This window comes from Lontra canadensis, unplaced genomic scaffold, assembly GCF_010015895.1.
Source record: "Lontra canadensis isolate GAN:19392208 unplaced genomic scaffold, GSC_riverotter_1.0 scaffold2, whole genome shotgun sequence".
NCBI classification, from domain to species: domain Eukaryota; kingdom Metazoa; phylum Chordata; class Mammalia; order Carnivora; family Mustelidae; genus Lontra; species Lontra canadensis.
The window spans coordinates 54,704,454-54,723,778 of NW_022630996.1; the positions used below are offsets into that span (position 1 = coordinate 54,704,454).

At 35.7% G+C, this 19,325-nt stretch overlaps 1 protein-coding gene across 3 annotated transcripts in view; it reads left to right on the forward strand.

Annotated features, from left to right (window-relative positions):
• THSD7A (thrombospondin type 1 domain containing 7A) overlaps nucleotides 1-19,325 on the forward strand; it is a 439,942-nt gene that overhangs the window by 272,365 nt on the left and 148,252 nt on the right. For all 3 annotated transcript variants that reach the window (XM_032874114.1, XM_032874130.1, XM_032874121.1), the window contains 2 exons: nucleotides 13,350-13,505; nucleotides 14,764-14,976. In XM_032874114.1, coding sequence (XP_032730005.1) covers nucleotides 13,350-13,505; nucleotides 14,764-14,976 — 369 coding nt within the window. The remainder of the gene's footprint in view (nucleotides 1-13,349; nucleotides 13,506-14,763; nucleotides 14,977-19,325) is intronic.

Below are 19,325 nucleotides of genomic sequence, written 5' to 3' on the forward strand. Positions count from 1 at the left end.
ATTCTTTTTCATTACTCACTTTGAGAAGTTTGACATGGTTGGTGCTGCAATGTATACTGTTTTTTAAAAGGAAGGGGAACCCGACTCCATATTTGCAGCATTGCAACAGATGGTGCGCCACCCCCCACCCCGCCCCGTAGTAGGAGAGTGATGTCCTCATCAAGCTGTTGGTACCGTTTGTGAAATTTAAATCTTTATGTGATTGGGACTGCTATGAAGATGGATATTTTGAACAATCCCACATTTTTAAAAAAATTCTTGTCTTATGTGAATCAGGGTCACTGAGAAAAACTATGACATATGTTTGTTCCTATAAATACTTTAAAAAGATAGCATCATTCTGTTTTATTTGAGTCAAGACATGAGGATAATTTTTTTTTCTAGGCAATATGGCATTGTGAGCAGAGGCATATGGACCTCTGTGAGTCCCTAGAATGACCAGTGGGGTATACAAATAGAGAAGAAACTGCATCAGTCCTTGAAACAGGGGTAGAGCCCATCTAGAAGCTAGACTCTTAATTTGCTAAGATGATATTGATAAAAGATTGAAGGAACCTAGGCATCAAGGCAAAGGAACAGCCTCTGTGACATGGAGTAGAGTCTCTGAAAGAAGTAGGTGGAGATGCTGACAGTGATCTTTCTCATACTTCAGCCCAGTAAAGGCTGGAGGCAAGAGCAGTAAGTAAGACCACCACTCAGTGCCCTCCTGACTCTGCCAAGAGGCAGCATTCAGACAGCAAACCAGCTGGAGTGTGTGTTCAATCCTTTACAGAGAAGGCGGTTTTCTCAGAAGACTGTCGTATCTTTCACCACACAGCTAATGTTCATGTGCTAGCCCCTTCCCCACCATCAGTCTCAACACCCATACTTGAGAAGTTGAAACTAGAAAATACAATTGAGAAATAAGAAAGAGGAATACTCTCTTCTTATTTTAATCTGGACTTAAATATCCTCTGGGAAGAACACATCTAAACTTAGGAAATGAATCCACTGTAACTTCCATTTGACTATAAACCAAAATGGAGCAAGCCTACACCTTCTTGACCTCTCAAAGAATAAACAGAAAAGTCAAGAGGCCTGTGTAAAAGTATCGCAATTCCAAACACAGGGACCACTCTAGCAGCTCAGCTCTGAAACAGTCTAATATAAGAAAAAAAATTGTTTTCGATGTTTTGTGACCTCAGTCAAGTGTTTTGATTTGCGATCTCAACGCAGTTTAAGGGGTTTTCCAAGCAACAAGCATAAGCAAAGAGTAAGCAAAATGTGATCAAGTAGGATAGCATGGAGATGAAAATCAAGGCTATTGATTTAAGACTTGCACAGAAGTAATGAGTCTGTTGGATACGCACATTAATTATGATGTAGAAAATGAGCTCATGGCCACCTGGGTGGCTCAGTCAGTTAAGTGTCTGCCTTCAGCTCAGGTTGTGATCCCCGGGTCCTAGAGTTGAGTCCCACATCAGGCTTCCAGCTTGGTGGGGAGTTTGCTTCTCCCTCTGACCCTTCCCACCACTTAAGCTCATGTGCTTTCTCTCTCTCTCAAAAGTAAATAAAATCTTAAAAAAAAAAAATGAGCTCAAGAACTATCCTGTGTGCTTCTTAAAACTGTACAGTCCTTGCGGTGTTTCAGTTTAGAATTTTTTGACCTTATAGTGGTGTGAAAGTGATATACATCCAGTAGAAAATGTACTTTAAATATAGAATTTTGATTTTTTTTCAGGGCGAGCAGTATGTGCTATGATATTGTCTCATGATGCTGGGCAGTAGCAGAGAGCTGCAGCTCCCAGTCAGCCTCATGACCATCAAGGTCAACAACCAGTACACCTACAACCATTCTGTACCCATACAACCATTCTGTTTTTCACTTTTAGTATTTTTTTCACTTTTAGTATTCAATAAATTACATGAGATATTCAGCACTTTTATTATAAAATAAATGATAAGCTTATGTAAATGTTGTGAGAATGTTGAAGGTAGTCCAGGCTAAGTAAGCTATGATGTTTGATAGGTTATATGTATTATGACTTAATGATCATTTCAATTTACTTTGGATTTTTTAGGCACATAACACCATACATCAAGAAAGATCTGTGTAATGTCTTGGGTTAATATAAAGAAAAGATTAATCAAAAACAACAGCTCAGTCTGTGTTCATCATAGCCAGAAAGGACTGCCAGGAAGCTTTGAAGCACATTAAATATTGAGAGATAATTCTCCACCATTGTTTTGAATATAGTCACAAAATTGATTAAAGAATATTATTTTAAAAACAATGGCCTATATTACTAAAAGGAGCTTGATGGATTTTATGTCCCCATAAACATATCAGCCTGAAAAAGATAAAAGAAACTTCTGTGAATAATATACAAGAGCATCTTCAAAAAACTTTAAGCAAGCACTATTACTTGTAGACCTTCATTAATTTTCAGAATAAAGCCTCTCTTTGCTTGACATCAATTCTTGAGAGTAAATTTGTGGTGCCTCTAGGTGACATGTGAGTGGGTGTTGAGTAAACCATCAATAGAACCTTCTTGGAATTAAAACTGCTTTGGTTAAATATACCTTAAATTACTACCACACATTTGTAATAATTAAGAAAAACAAACAAAAAAGTCACTCTTGACACTGTCATTGGCCCTACAGCACCCTTTGGCATATGTTTCCTAACACAATGGTAGGGCTTTACACAAAGACATTTAATATTTATTTAACTGACTGAACAACAGAATAACAAAGAAAAGGAAAGCAATTTATAACTGATTTTGTTTTTAAGTCTTTGGGATCTTTTTTGTCAGTCCCTATACAGAAATTAAGATTGAAATCCAAGAGAATTTCTTTGTAATAGTGAATTAGCCCTCAAATGATCTTGGTTAAAGAAACAATGCTAAACTTTTTTCAAGAAAAATTTGGGTTTTAGGGAAGACAATGGGCAATAAATGCAACATCAGGAGGTTTTGAATGCCTAAAATGTTCAGCTGTTTTGCTAAATGGATGAATGAATTATTCAACTATTGCATTTTTTTCAACCTTTGAACCCTACTATGTCTTTTGAATGACTACAGAAAAAGCATATTATTTTACAAATAGGTCTGAAAAATTAGACTGAGCATGAGGATCTCTGATTTAAAGTATTTTGAGAATCCAAATGTACATTTCCATGGTGAAAAACAGTTAAAAATACGTGTGGCATATTTTTTGACATTAGAACAAAAATTATTTAATTCTTAAAATTCAGTGTTAAAAATGGATGATAATCTAAACTGTTTCTTATTAAAATACTGAGGATTCATTTTCCGTCTGAATATTCCCACTTCCTTCTGTCACCCCTCACAATAATAACCAAATAGGCTATTTGAAGAACTTATTATGTGTTTTAGTCAAACCACCCTTCATATTGTAGACTTCTGGGAATTGAAGTAAGAAATGGGGGAAGAACATGGCGTCTGCTAATCATCAAAATGTTGGACAGCAAAGTGGCTAAGAGCATGGTCTCTGAAATCTAATGCCAGCTGCCATTAATTAGCTGTGTGATCTTAGGTAGGTTACTTAGTCTTTCTGTTCCTCAGTTTCCTCATCTCTAAATCCGGGATTACAATTGTAGCCTTGTCATGAGATAGCTGTGAGAATTAATTAAGTTAACTTTGGTAAATTCAATAGAAGTATTTGTTCTTGTTATTATCAGCATAACTACAAAACCTTTCCTTTTAATAGTAATTTCATTGGACAGGATGTTCTTGATAGAAGTTTAGTTTTCATTCCCACGTGACATACACAAGTCAGAATAATTTTCACTGATAGACTACCAGGATTGAAGTTGTATTACTTTGACAGCCTCATTACATTATTACATTAAAATGACACACGCAGTATTAATAATCTCCATTAACTATATTTTTAATTTGTTATGACCTATTTCAAGTGTATTTGCATGTGTGTGTGTCTGTATTTATATAGGTTTATTACATATTATTGAAATTACCTCATGTGTCCTTCCAAGATCACAGCAAGTAGTAGTTAGAAATACACCCTGAAGGAGGCAAATCGCCTAGGTATAAATCCAAAAGCTATAGTTTTCTTACTTAGTGACTTGGGGGAAGTTACTTATGTAGTTTCCTTATGTAGTTTCCCCATTTGTGGAATAATTATTCCTTATCTCCAAATGGGGATAACTGAAATCCCTACCGCCATGGGGTTTTGTGAGAATTAAATAAATTAGTATTTGTTAAGTACTTGGAATACTGTAACATTGCTTGGCACATAGTAAATATCAATAAGCATTTGTTATTAAATGAATACATCCCGCTCTATCCACAAGCGGAACTCCTAATTTTATATTTAATATTCTTTGGTTTTCTTTATATATTGACATACCTATGCTCTTTAACCAAAGACCACCAGAAACACACCTGATTTTGAACAAGTTGGATTTATTACTCATTGAGCAAGGGAGAACCCATACCATGGTTGGCCATGGGCATCTCAGTAAGGGTGTCAGAAAGCAGTTACAGGATTTAGGTTTCCGTGAAGTATTTTTTAGGAGAATTTAAATAAGTGGACTTTGTTCTGGATTGAATACTGTAAGGAAGCAAGGATAATTCTATGATGGAGTATCTTGATAAACATTATTTGGAAGGAGGAAGGTCTGGAGGGAGGCTAAAGCTATAATTGATTAAAAAAAAAAAAAACCCAGAAAACAGAACTCACTCATATTAGCTCGGAGAGGGAGATGCATGATATTTTTTATGGTTCTTGCAGCATCCTTGTTTTTACTTAGACAAATGAAGTAGTCTTATTTTTGTCTTACTCCATCGTAGTCTAGAATGATCTTATCTTATGTGAGGCTCTAGGAAATTGTTTATGTCCAACAGGAGAGCACCACGGTGTAGTTCTGAGTGCCAGACCAGCTCCTGAAACAATAAAGACCTAGTTGAAAGTGTCGAGCCAATTCTCAAACAATAGTGGACACTCTCCTCTTTCTCAGACTTAGGTGTTTGTCCCAAACCATGACACTGTTGCTTGTTGTTTATAACTATATACGGATGGTGTCATTTAGTATATATTCTTCTTGAACTTGGATTCTTCATTCTTTTGATATATTTGTATGCTGAATCATATTGATAATTGTGCTCTAGTTCATTTATTTCCACCTCTCTGTATCATTATATAGTATGCACAAGCATAATTTAGTATTCCTTCCCTTTTTGTTGGACATCTGAGTTGTTTCTGGATGTTTACAATTACAAACAATCCTTCAATGATAATTCCTATCAATATCTACTGGGGTAAATGGCTGATAGTTTTTCCAAGGTATATACCTAATGGTGTTCATATCTTCAACCATAGTTAAAAATTCCAAGTTATTTTCCAGAATGGCTAAAACAACATAGAGTTTTTCCAGCAGTGTTTAACTGTTCTAGCTGCTTTACATCTCCTCCAGCATTTGGTATTATCAAACTTTTGAATTTTTGACAAACTAGTGGTTATAAAATGTTATTTCAGATTTTATTTTTCTATTCAGTCTGGTAGTCTTTGGCTTTTACTGGTTAAATTTTAGTCTTTTGTAGTCATTTCTTCCATCTTATTTTATTCTCCTGGTTCCACTTTTTCTGTGTTTTGTTTTGTTTTTCCTTTCTTGACTCCATGTGAATTTATTACCACACTTAATATTATTGCATTGCTTCCCTCGGTTCAGAAGTTATACATCCCTCTCCTATTTATATAAAGAGATTACTTTAAAATATGAAGGTAAAGACTCAAGAATACAATCTATAATTAACACATTTATTTTCCTCAGGACTTTAGGTCACCTCTAATTACCCTTCATCAACCTTCATATTATGTAGTCTTATATTTTAGTTCTGTCTTGTGATTCATAACTAACTCTCTGTATTAGCTTTCTGTTGCTACCATAACAAATGACCACAAACTTAACACCTTGTCTTACAGTTCTGTAAATCACAACTATGACATGGGTCTCTCCAGGCTAAAATTAAGGGCTTAGTGGAGCTGCAGTCCTTTCTGGAGGCTCTAGGGGAAGACCTGTTTCCTTTTTCATTTCAGGTTGTTGGCAGAATTCAGTTCCTTGCAACTGGAGTACCAAGATTTCCATTTCCTTGCTGGTTGTCTATCTGGGAATGGTTCTTAGCTTCTACAGGACACCCATATTCCTTGCCTCTCCCCCCACTTTCTTCAAAGTCATCAATGGTGAATCAGGCATCTTTTTGCTTTGGGTCTCTTCTCTTCCTTCCATCTTATTTATATGACCATCTGAGAAAGGGTCTCTACTTTTAAGGACTCATGTGGCTATATTAGGCCCGCCTGAATAATTCAGAATGATTTCTGCATCTCAGGGTTTGAAACCTGAACACATCCTTTTTTCCATTAAGATATATGCACGGGGCTCCTGGGTTGCTCAGTAGGTTAAGTGTCTGCCTTCAGCTCAGGTCATGATCACAGGGTTCTGGGATCAAGCCTCCATGTTGGGCTCCCTGCTTTCTTTTCCCACCTATTTGTTTTCTCTCTCGCTATCTCTTGCTGTCTCTCTCTCTCTCAGATAAATAAGTAAAATCTTTTTTTTTCTTTTTTTTACATTTTTAAATTTTTTTATAAACATATGATGTATTATTAGCCTCAGGGGTATAGGTCTGTGAATCGTCAGGTTTACACACTTCACGGCACTCAACATAGCACATACCCTCCCCAATGTCCATAACCCCACCACCCTCTCTCTATCCCCCTCCCCCCCAGCAACCTTCAGTTTGTTTTGTGAGATTAAGAGTCTCTTATGGTTTGTCTCCCTCCCGATCCCATCTTGTTTCATTAATTCTTTTCCTACCCCCCAAAACCCCACGTTGCATCTCCACTTCCTCATATCAGGGAGATCATATAATAGTTGTCTTTCTCTGATTGACTTAAATAAGCAAAATCTTAAAATAATAATAATACATTTACAAATTCCAAAGATTAAGGCATGGAGTCTTTGGAGAACCATTATTCTACCTACCACACTCCCCATTTAATCATTATAATTATGCTTTTACATTCAACATTTATTTTTACTCACATGGAATGTTTTCTTTGCCATTCCATCTGGCATCTTAGACCCTGCTTCTGTGTTCACATTCCTTTTTAGGAGAAATAAGCTCTTGGAAATTTCCTTAATAGTGACGGTCTTCTATAGATAAATTTTCATTTCTGTCTTAAAATGCCTGCCTTTGTCCCTAATATTAAAGAACTCTAGATAAGCACTTCTAGGTCTCCCACCAGGCCATTAAACTAGAAGTTATGTGACCTGGGATCAATAATGCCCCCAAAGAAGAGGACAGCGTTAGGACTCTAATGCCATATTGAGTGCATGCTGTGTATTTGGAGACTCTTTTGAGGATTTTCCTTTCTTGTAATTCCAGTTGTAAAACTGGAATGCTTTATTTTTAAAATAACATATAGGCTTCTGCTTCCAGGAAGATAGAAGAAATGCCATTTTTCCTAATGCTTTTGCTAAATTAATAATATGTGTATCCTGATAATTCCTAGCAAACAAACCATAAGACGACTCTGAAAGTTGGAGAGAAGGAAGATAGGCTAGAGCTCTTAAGACCCAAGAAACAACAAGGCCATAAGTTCCCTTGGTTGCTTTCTGCCTCCTGTATCTCAGATTTAGTGTGAAAGAAGCCAGCAACCCAGAAACACTGGCAGGTGGAGATTTTTTTTAAAAGCCCTAACAAAAAAAATAAAAATAAAAATAAATTTTTAAAAAAGCCCTAACAAATGCCTACTCAGGCAATGTTATAAATTGCTTCTAATGCAATATTAAGATTGAAATCTATTTTGTATCTAGAATAAAACCTAATCTCCTAAGGAGAAAAAAGACACAAATTGGTAAGTGTATTATAAAATATGACCCAACTATGCATGTTATGCAAGAAACTCACCTCAGCTATAACTAACAATATACCTAGGTTGAAAATAAAAAATGGAAGTCAAGGTATCATGAAAATATTATCCAGAGAAAAGCAGGAGTAGTTGTATTAAAATCAGGTAAATTAGATATCAAAGCAAAAAAATTATAGAAACTGAGAAAGACATTATATAATAATAATTTGTCTCCCACCAAGAAGACAAATCCTAAATTTGTATGTCCTAAACAATATACTATAAAATATGTGAACAGAAACTGATAGAACTAAAAGGAGAAATACAAAAATTCACAATTAAAATCAGAGATGACTACATTCTACTCCCAACACTTAATAAAATAACTAGGCAGAAAATGAACAAGGATTTAGAAGAAATGAACACCATCTCATTGAACAGAATCCAGTAGGCATTTGTAGAGCAGTCTATCCAACAAGAATAGAATACATCTTCTTTTCAGGTATCTGTAGAACATATACTAAGATAGACCATATTCCGATTCATAAAATAAACCTTAACAAATTTAAAAGAATTTAAATCATACAGAGTGTGTTCTCTGAGCGCAATTGGAATCCAATTAGAATTCTATCACAGAATGATAACATTTCTTCAAATCTTCAAACACTTAGAAAATAGAGGACACACTTTTAAATAATCCATGCATGAAAAAGGAATTCTCAAGGAAAATCAAAATACTTTGAACTGAATGAAAATGGAAATATATCAAAATCTGTGTAACATAACCAAAGCAGTGCTGAGATGGAAATTCGTAACACTAAATGCTTACATTAAAAAAGATGGTAAGACAGAAATCAATATAATCTGAGCTCCCAGTTCAAGAACCATGGAAAAAGAGAGCAAAAGGAGATGACAGCCAGCAGAAGGAAGGAAATAATAAAATTAAGAACAGACAGAAATCAATGAAATTGAAAACAGAAAAACAATAGAGAAAATCCGTGAAACAAAGAGCTGATTCTTTGAACAGACTGTTAAAATTGAAGCTTCTAGCAAGGCTGATAAAGTTAAAAGAGAAAAGACACAAATCACCAACATCAGGGAATGTCAGTTTAACAGGAGATGTCGTGTAGACCTTACACCCAGCAAAAGAATAACAAGGGGACCCCACAACTTTATACACATAAATTTGACAATGTAGCTAAATGGAAGGAAATCAAAAAATCAAAGTGGAAAAACACAACCTACCGTAATTTGCTCAATCTGAAATGGATTAGTTTTATTTATCCAGAAAATAGGAGAAGAGGAGACAAAGACAGTACAACCAAAATTCACCATTTTTATAGGCTAAAAAAAAAAAATCACGTCATAATATTAGTCAATGGAGAAAAAGCATTTGACAAAATTCAACACCCATTGATAATAAAAACCCTTAGAAACATCCTCAATTTGATAAAAAGCATCTACAAAAACGTATAGCTATCATTATACTTAGTAGTGCAAGCTTGAGCTATTCTTTCCCTAAGATTAGTAACCAAGTGGCTCCATGGCTTTCTTCTCTGTATGTCTTCCCATGGCCACCTTATAAGGACATCAGTCACTGGATTTAAAGCTCATTCTAATCCAGTGGGACCCCACCAGCTAACTACATTTGCAATGGGGTGCCCCGGTGGCTCAGTGGGTTAAAGCCTCTGCCTTCAGCTCATGTCATGATCCTAGGATCCTGGGATCTAGCCCCACATCACATCTGGCTTTCTGCTCGGCAGGGAGCCTGCTTCCCTTCCTCTCTCTCTGCCTGCCTCTCTCTTACTTGTGATCTCTGTCTGTCAAATAAATAAATAAAATCTTTAAAAAAAATTAAATTAAAAAAATAATAAATAAATAAATAAATAAATACATTTGCATTGACCTTATATCCAAATCGGGTCATATTGTAAAATTCTAGTAGACTGAATTTGAGTGGGGGAGGGAGGCATGGGGAGACACTATTCAACCCAATACTGTACCCTGGTTGTTTCAGTGTCAGTATTCTGGTTGTGACATTATACTACAGGTTTGCAAGATCTGACCATTGGGGGAAGCTGGGTAGAGTATACATAGTATCTCTGTGAAGTTACAATGTCATGAGAATCTATAATTATCTCAGAATAAAACATTAAATTTAAAAAATCATATATTTGCTGTTCTCAAGGGTATGTATTCAGAATATCTCACTGGGCACATTGCTGGAAACAAATATCTGAAGTTTACCTTCTATACTTTTTTTCCCCATTGTAATGCTGTAAACATAAAAATACAAAAATATTTCAAACCTACAAAAATGTACCAGTCTCATTTTTTGTTTGTTTCATTAAGTTCAGAAAAGTTTGGACATGCTTTTATGGCCTCATGAAGAATGCAATGCACAAATAATTTATACCATTTAAATCATATGGAAACAATAAAATGTGCCCTTTATTTTTAAGAGATCAACAATAAGACTTTAAAAAAATTTAATAGAAGTTCTGTGAAACTTGTATTGGGTGAATAATTTCTTAAGTAATAAAATTATATAAAAGTAATGACTGGACCATTCTGAGAATTTCAAATCTCAACATTTGAGAATATGGGATCAGCAGTAAACACTTCATTCTGTAGTACAGTAGTACAAGAATTCTGTCTCACAGATTAAACTAGAATCCAGTAAATTTTCCTTGAACTGTCCTTTATTTCATTTATTGAATCAACAGTGATTCCAAATAATTCATGGGCAAAAATAGAATTGAATTAGGGTTTTTGAGGAGCTCAGCTAGTATCTGTGATTTACCTCAGGATATATATACTGTATTTACAAACAACAACAAAACTAAAATGACAATCACCAAAGGAATAGATCATACACAACAAATATATATATTCAAATATGTATTTTTATAAAGACATCTATAAAGTTGAGGTTATTTTTCAATAACTATTATCTCACTATTGACTTGGTTAGCTTAGCAGAAGATCTGAAGAGTATTTTGCTTCAGGCAGTATTTTCTCAAGACTTTATTCATCACATTTCTCTTTTGATAGCTCAAGAAGATTCTTTTGACTGGTTATTCTATTTAATTCATTCAAAATATACCAAAAGCTAAAAGCTTATTTTTTTAAAAAATGACCAGGTATTAGAATGTTTTAACCTGTTTCCTTGATAAAACCTGTTTCCATCCTAACGTTTTCAACCTCATAGATTCCTCACAATTGCATGGTCAAGACAGACTTTGTAAGAAGTAGACTTCTCTTTGTAGTAACTGTAATTTCCAAAACAATGTAACAACACTAAATTTTAAGTTAATTTTAATCTATTGAAAGAAAAAAAATGGAGACTTTTCAGGTAATAAAACATACAATTGTTAATTTAAATGATAGTGTGAAAGACTCTACAAGTGAAGAAATTACATTTGTTAATTTGCAGTTATAGGAGATTTTCTACATATGTAGCCCTACATTAGTAAAGGTTCTCCAGAGAAACAGACCATTAGGATATATGTTTAGATATATAAGAAAATTATTATAGGAATTGGCTTGCAGAATTATGGAAATGGGGTCACTGGTATAATTCCTAGTTTCCCAGAACCAGGAACTCTAATGTCCAAGAGCAGGGGAAGATGGATTCCACAGCTCAGAAATAGAGAAAGAGATTTTACCCTTCACTCACCTTTTATCTCTACCTGGGTTCTCAATGGATTGGATAGTGTTTCCCCCCACTCCCATTGGTGAAGGCTGTCTTCTTTACTCAATCTGCCGATTCAAATGCTAGTCTTTTTCAGAAACATCCTCACAGACACGCCTAGAAACATCTTAGCAGCTTTGTGGGCATCCCTTAGCCAGACAAGTTGACAACATACAAATTAACCACCACAAGACTCGTAAGCCTATAAGGATATTAAAAATTATTTTCATTTTATGTGAAATATATATCATTGACATCATTTTTTTTAATATTTAAAGAGGTGAAGCATTTATTTCTGAATTTTCTGTCATTAATGTGCCAAATACTTTCACTGTTGAAAGCAACAAAATTAATCATTTTTGGCTATGGCTGATATTACGATGCACAATAGCAACAATTCCAGTAAACTTAAGTGAGAATGCTCGTAGTGCGCCATACTAAGCAAACTAGGGGGTGGGAGGGAGAGGAGAGAGATTAAGTCATGCACTCCTAGGAGAAAAAGAAAAAAAAAATCTGTAGAATATTTTTCAGAACTGAAAAACTATTTTAGGAAGAGGGATTAATATAATAGCCTTCAGGTAGCATTTATGATTGTGTGTGCGTGCAGAAAATTGAGAGATGCACGATACCTACAGTTTGCCTTAGAGTTTAAACTATAAGCAAATATATTGAGTACACTTATATAAAAGTTAGGATCATTTAGCCTAAAATGTCTTAATTTCTCTATGAGCTTCTAAGTGTAACCCATGTGATTGGAATTTGATAGTTCTTCACATAAAGAGAATGAGAATTCTCTAAGACCTCTATTATTTCAGTCTTTTATGTACAAGGGTGAGCATTCCAAATTACCAGACGAAAACAGCAGCTAGCTTTTATTAAAGGAAGTGACAAAGACATTTACTTCTTAAAATCTTTAAAACAAAAGCAACTATAGCTTTATATTATATAATATACTGCTAAACTTGATTTTCTTCTGCTTTCCATATAGCTTCAAATAGTTCTCTTAGTCATTTTTAGCCAGAACAATGGATGCATTTGACATTAAGTGTCAAATGTGGGTTCCACACAAAATAGCTGAATTTCAGGCATCAAAATAGAAGGGAAGCAAGGGCAAGCAATATTTATTCGCAGTTCATTGGTCAACATATGAAGAAATGTGGACAATTCTGAATTAGTCACCTTAGCAGTTCTGAGATTTGGATCACATATGCAGATAATATATTCTGTAAAAGTTCTAGAAAGTATCTGGTGAGTCATGTAGCTGGGGTAGAGAGAGATGCACCATTGGTGGCATGAGCTCTTCATTATATCTACTGCTTGCCCTTTTGTGGACCAAAAGAAAAGGGAGACTACTCCACCAGAAGCCACCCAGTAGAGACTTTTTCCATATATATTATAGCTGTAGGCCCTTTCCCACTGCATTCAATCCTGTGAAGCAGATTCCATTTATTTAGAAACCAAATATAGAATTGTAGAGATAAAATTAACCTTAAGGATTGTTTTACCATTTAGGAAAGTTAATCTCGGCATTATTAAATCACCAGGCTAATAAGTGATAAAGCTGCTGATCAAACAGTCTCTGAGATTTCTAGTCCCGTTTCCTTGAACTACACTATTCTGCTTTTCCCCCACTCCCTCTCCTTCTTTTCTAGGATGTAACTAAGAAGCCGTGGAATAATATCTTGGTGGCACTTGTCCTTCTCTGTACACACAGAAAAATTATATTGTTGACCATAGCAGTTTGTTTAATTCTTAAGGGATCTCTGTATTTTTCTCTAAACAGCCTCAAAACCGGTGGACTTGAACTCATGCACTGGCCCCGTCCCTAATACTACACAACTGTGCCACATTCCCTGTCCTGTTGAATGTGAGGTGTCACCTTGGTCAGCTTGGGGACCTTGTACTTACGAAAACTGTAATGACCAGCAAGGCAAAAAAGGTATGTACTAGTAACATGACATGCTTAAAACTACCATCAGTTGAGTCAGACATGAGTTATTTTAAATAATACCATCAGTGTGCCAAATACTTTTGCGGCCACTATTACTCTCTGTTACTTGTGCTTATTCATTCATCTGTGGCATTTTCCAGAATGGCTAAAGAGTATTGAATGCAAAAGATGAATAAACCTATTCTGATGTTGGTACCAGAACATTAAAACTGAAGTTAATGATCTAAATCTTTGTCCCCTTATCTGTAAAAGGGATGTGATATCTGCTACTGAGGTTTTCTCTAAAGATTCAATGAGATAATAAGCACAAAGCACTCAATTCAATGCCTGATCCATAGCTAGTCCTCAAAAAAACAAACAAAAAAAACACACTGTATTACTGTGAAGGTAAGAAAGGAAAAAAAAGAACCCAAAATTATTGCTCTTATGATGCAAATGATATATCTAAGAGGAGTAGATTAAATGTAGTGGTTTCCTTTGTGGTGGCATGATGGGGTAGTTTTCACAGGACCTAGTAATGAAAAACATTTTCTTTCAAAGACAGTCTTCTAGTGATGCTAATATGTTCATATAGCAATAAACAGACTTATTAATTTTGGTACACCCTGTCCAGAAGGACAGCATGTAGGTGCTATTAAAGCACAGAGCACGACTCTGAAGAGACCTCATTAGAGCCCAGATGCTTTATATCATCACTGGTTCATATTTCCAGGGCTTCGAAAATCAACTAAGGCTCAAAGAGACACTTTATCTGGGACCATCCAACTTCTCAGAGGTTTCTTTTCAAATTTAATTATGTGATAGTGCTGAAAAATTCAAAGTAATAGCACTTTCTCTGGTCATGAATATTTCTAAATAGCCTGAGATTTCATTGTCTCTTTGAATATTTTAGAACTACAGAATTTTCCAAATCAACTAAAATCATTTTCTGTGTACGTCTTTGTCTATCTGTCTGTCTTTCCTGCTCTGCTTCTGCCTCTCTACCCCTCTCCAGTCCTGTGAAGGAGATAAGAGATATATGATTTTTCTTGCCTTCCCTCCTTGGCCACTCTGTTCATTCATTTATTCACTTAATAAATGATTAATGGGCTCACATAAGCTAGAGTTTGGGGATATACAAGTGATTAAAGCAAATATGAATTTTACCCTCTCCCCTCATCTAGCTTTCCCTCAAGTTTTCATTCAGCCTTTGGAAATATTCAGCCCAGGGCAGTAACAATAAGTATGTCCTTCCCCAATAATTCAGGTTTCAAACTGAGGAAGCGGCGTATCACCAATGAGCCCACTGGAGGCTCTGGGGGCACTGGGAACTGCCCTCACTTACTGGAAGCCATTCCCTGTGAAGAGCCATCCTGCTATGACTGGAAAGCAGTGAGGCTTGGAGACTGTGAACCAGACAATGGAAAAGAGTGTGGCCCAGGCACTCAAGTTCAGGAGGTGGTGTGCATCAACAGTGACGGTGAGTTGGGCAGGTGCCTATACCCTGCTGGCGAATGTCTTTTTAACCCTGGCGCTATGCCTTCACTTACGTTAAAATCTCCTGTCCCTTCATCAAAATGCGCTCCCTGTACAAATGCAGAAATAGCTGCTTCTTTCTTTCTTCTTTCCTTCCTTCTTCCTTTTTGCTTTCCCTCTCTCTGTTTTTCCCTTCTCTCTTTCCCTTTTTCTCTTTCTTTCCTTTTTTCTTTTCTTCCTTCTTTTTTTTTTCTTTGTTTCTTTTTCTTTTTACCCCCTATTTCTTAGTCTCTCAATCTCTCTCTCTTTCCAATGGTGGCAATGAGGAGGTTCTTTGAACAATCACATGGTATTTTTTAATTTGAAAGCAGCTAACATAGAATAAGAATTAAATCCTCATCAAGGCAATGAATTTTAAATTGCCATTTAAAAATAGCATGGAAGAGCACCTGGGTGGCTCAGTTAGTTGAACATCCAACTCTTGATCTCGGCTCAGGTCTTGATTTCTGGGTGGTGAGTTCAAACCCTGTGTCAGGCTCCACCATGGGCATGGAACCTACTTTAAAAAAAATTAGCCTGGAAAGGTAACATTTTCTAAGTGGGCATTTTTAATGTGCCAAAATATTTAAATAAAGAAGGATTGCAAGAATTAGTTGACTTGAATCAAGATGCCTTTATTTTCTGCCCTGATATTGTGTCTTAGGATGTAATTTAATTTCCAGACAACTAAGCCACATGGCCTATTGTGGTCTAGGTTCCTGAATCAACCTCTGACTCCTGCCCCACCCCCACCCCACACCTCCCCAGCCCCACCCAGGAATGTCCTAGAGGTACTGCAATGGTGATTTTCCACAAGATTCCTTTCCTAAACCATAAGAATTGCCTTAAAAAATAATAATAATAAAATTTTGAAAAAATTACCTTAGACTTTATGAGTCTTTATTTCAGCATCGCTGGTATCTCCCTTACTGATACTTCTTACTAATTTTTTTCCTAAATTCAAAATTTTTTCTTATCCTTCTCTAGACCTGGGGATCCCACACATTGTATAAGGTGTATGTGAGTAAAGTAAGATGACAAAAAAAAAAACTCCAATAAGATAGAAAGTTCCTTGTGCATGGAACTTCTGCCTAAATATTATTAAATGAAAAATCAGAGATCTCACTTATTTCAATGATCTTCTTGGGTGTTTGTACAAATTCAGTGTATTTTAAATATACGAGAGGATCTGGCTATCTTAAAAATATCTGTAGTTGATTTTTATTTTGTCAGCTAAAAAATATTTCATGACACAAGTAATCACCCCCTAAATTATCTTATGGAACACTAAAACACGAAAATACAGGCAGAGGAAGGAGTTACGTATGTCTTGTTATTTTGAAAAATAACATACCTTATATCCTAAAACACGCATTGGTAACTCCCAGGATACCTCAGCTGGTTTCACTTTGCCTGTCTCCCAGAAAGAGTGAATTAAGGAAAAGAAGTATGCTATTGATATTCAATTGGTTGTTATTGTCCTTTATCAGGGCATGTCTTTCCTCATTAAATTTTACTTCCTGACATGAATTTGTTATGGTGCAACTCAGTATTTTAACTGGCTTAACTACAGAGCTGTATAAAATCAGGGCAGTTCTTTATCATTATAAATTCTCGAGGCTGCTCAAACTTGTATATGCTGAAACCTAATTGTGCTGATAGAACAGAGCAAAAGCTGGAGACTTGTAAATACTATTCCAGTATTATCATGTGGTCACCTGGTAAGTGTTTAGCAGCTGCACCAAATGTTGTTTTGTAATTAAATCGAACCCAGGGAATTAAAGTTGATTAGTTGTACAGACTCTACCCCTAGGCCTGGCTGCAGCTATAGATTTTGTTTTATAATTAAGTTAAAGCTCAACTAGGGAAATGAAAAAATTAGAGCCTGTGAATGTTAGCAAATAATAAAAAGGCTTTTTTTTCTCCCACGTTCCTCACAAATTTCACAACTTTGTTAGCAACCTCAAAGCATTTGAAGCCTCTTTTCTTTTTTCCTGAAATATCCTCTGCCCAGGCTTCCTGAGATCATTAGGATTTGTTGCTGGTTATTATTCACTTTTCCAATTGTCTTTCAAGAAGCAGGATTGGGGAAGGGTTTTGAGAATACTCAGGAGGAATTTTACATAGATTCTCTGACAGACAGAGGGTATAAACAGAAATGTGAGACAAAAGAGAACTCAGAAGACAATTAAACTCCACAAAAAGAGATAAATACGTGATGTGCAGTAGAAAGGATATCACTCATAATTTAAGGATCGTCAGAAAAGCAGTTCCCAATCTCTGAGCACAAATATAGGAATTATTCCAAACATCTGATGGTGACATTGGGGTTGGGAAGAGGAGCGATCCTAGAGTTTTGTGGACTTTTAAGAAAAACTAAAAGCTGCCCTATTTCTGTTTTTGTGAAATTTGTGTGTTTTATTTAAAGGCATAAATTTGGTGGGGCAAGAGTACTTTTAGGACTCTTGGTTGGTACAGTAACTATTGGTTGTTTAGAGATAGAACAAAGCAAGACTTTTTAGGCTGAGAGTGGAAGAGAAAAATCCATTGTCTTATTGACTACTTAAGGAGACTATAAACCAAATATTGTTTGCACATATCCCTCTCCTCTGTTGAAAAAAAAATGATGCCACCCATATCACATTACTATGTGCTCTATTTCAGATATGAGAATGTCAAAGCCACAGTTTTGTATTTTGCTATATTGGTATTACTTTATAAGCAGTAAACTTCAGCAGTTTCAAAATGCTTACCACTCCTATGCTACATTTCTTACTCTTTTCCACATCAGTAAAAGTTAACATGTAACCACTGACATTGACATGTGTGACTCACATTCATACCTGACAGATTTTTATGAAAACAAAATACAATATTTCTGTGGAAGTAAATCAATACAATTCATCATTACATTGCTCCTAAAGGCACAGTAGAAATAGCAGTGACTAGCCAGGGCCCTCAAAGTATATCATGTTATTCACGGAGCACTGCGGTTCTGGCTCAACTTCTTCCTCTTCCATTGGGTAAAACATGTCATGTCAACATTTAAATAAATGAAAATGCCATTATTATATGGATAACCTGTAATCACTCTTATTTGTTAAAATCAGCTGACTTGAAATGTCACTAACAACAAATAATTTCTGTACACCCAAAACTTGATTGTAACACACCATTACATCATGCCATCATGGTTAAAAATTATTGGATTATTAAGAACGTCTGCCAACAGATGCCTCATGTACAAATGGAAGTACTACATCGATAATATTAGATATTTATAAGTCTTATGTAAATGGATATAAGATACATTATGTATGTATTCATTTTACATGGATATTTTTTCAGTTTACCCTGTGAGATGCTAGATCCATTCTTGCAAAGAGTGTTCTGGATCCCCTAGTATCAGAATCTCCTTGAGTACGCTATGAACTCAGATTCCTCAGTCTTCTTCTCTACAGACCCAATGAATGCAGTCTGTGCGGGCAAGTCCCAGAAAGTGCATTTTTATGCAGCTCCCTAGATTGTTGCGATGTACAATGAAGTTTATGAACCAGTGTACTAAAATGAAAAAAGGATTGTTTCGGTGGAACCTAAGACTCAACTCTGTTACCCAAACACTGCCAGCACCAGAGCAAACTGATTCGATTTGGATAATGCTGTAAAAGACCTGTGAATAAGAATACACTGAGATTAGTAGTGAGGCATGCCTTTACAGTAAGTTTTTCTTCCTCTTTTGGAACCACTTCTGCATCTCATCAGAAGTGCCAAAAGAGCCAGCTGTAAAAAACAGGAGATGATTATATTAATGTTGAGGGCCCTGGCTTGTCACGTGACTGCTTATTCTTTCTGAAATATTTAGCCTGAGTTGCTTCCTTCTGGAATGAGCTATGTATCCATATATGAGTAGAGGGAAGGAAAGACTTGAATACTATTTCTTTCCCAAGTACTTCATGCCATACTTCTTTTTTCCCACATGTTCAGTATTAAGAGGAATATAAGGAAGGGGCTATTATTTCAAATCTTGAGGTAAACACAGGAGTAAACATCTAAAAACCATTGAAAATCTTAACCTTTGGAAGGCAAGACTCAGTGAAAGGAGAGATGGGAGTGAGGTACTGCTATATTTTATTTTAAACCCTATAGTATAATTTGTGTCCAATTTATAAATTGTATAAACATGTAATTAATTTGTCCAAATATGTATTTATTAAGAAAACAGTCTGGAGGGGGACAGAGGTATATGGAATGAGAAGTTAAAGAATGGGGAGCAGTTGGGGCAGCTGGGTGGCTCAGTGGGTTAAAGCCTCTGCC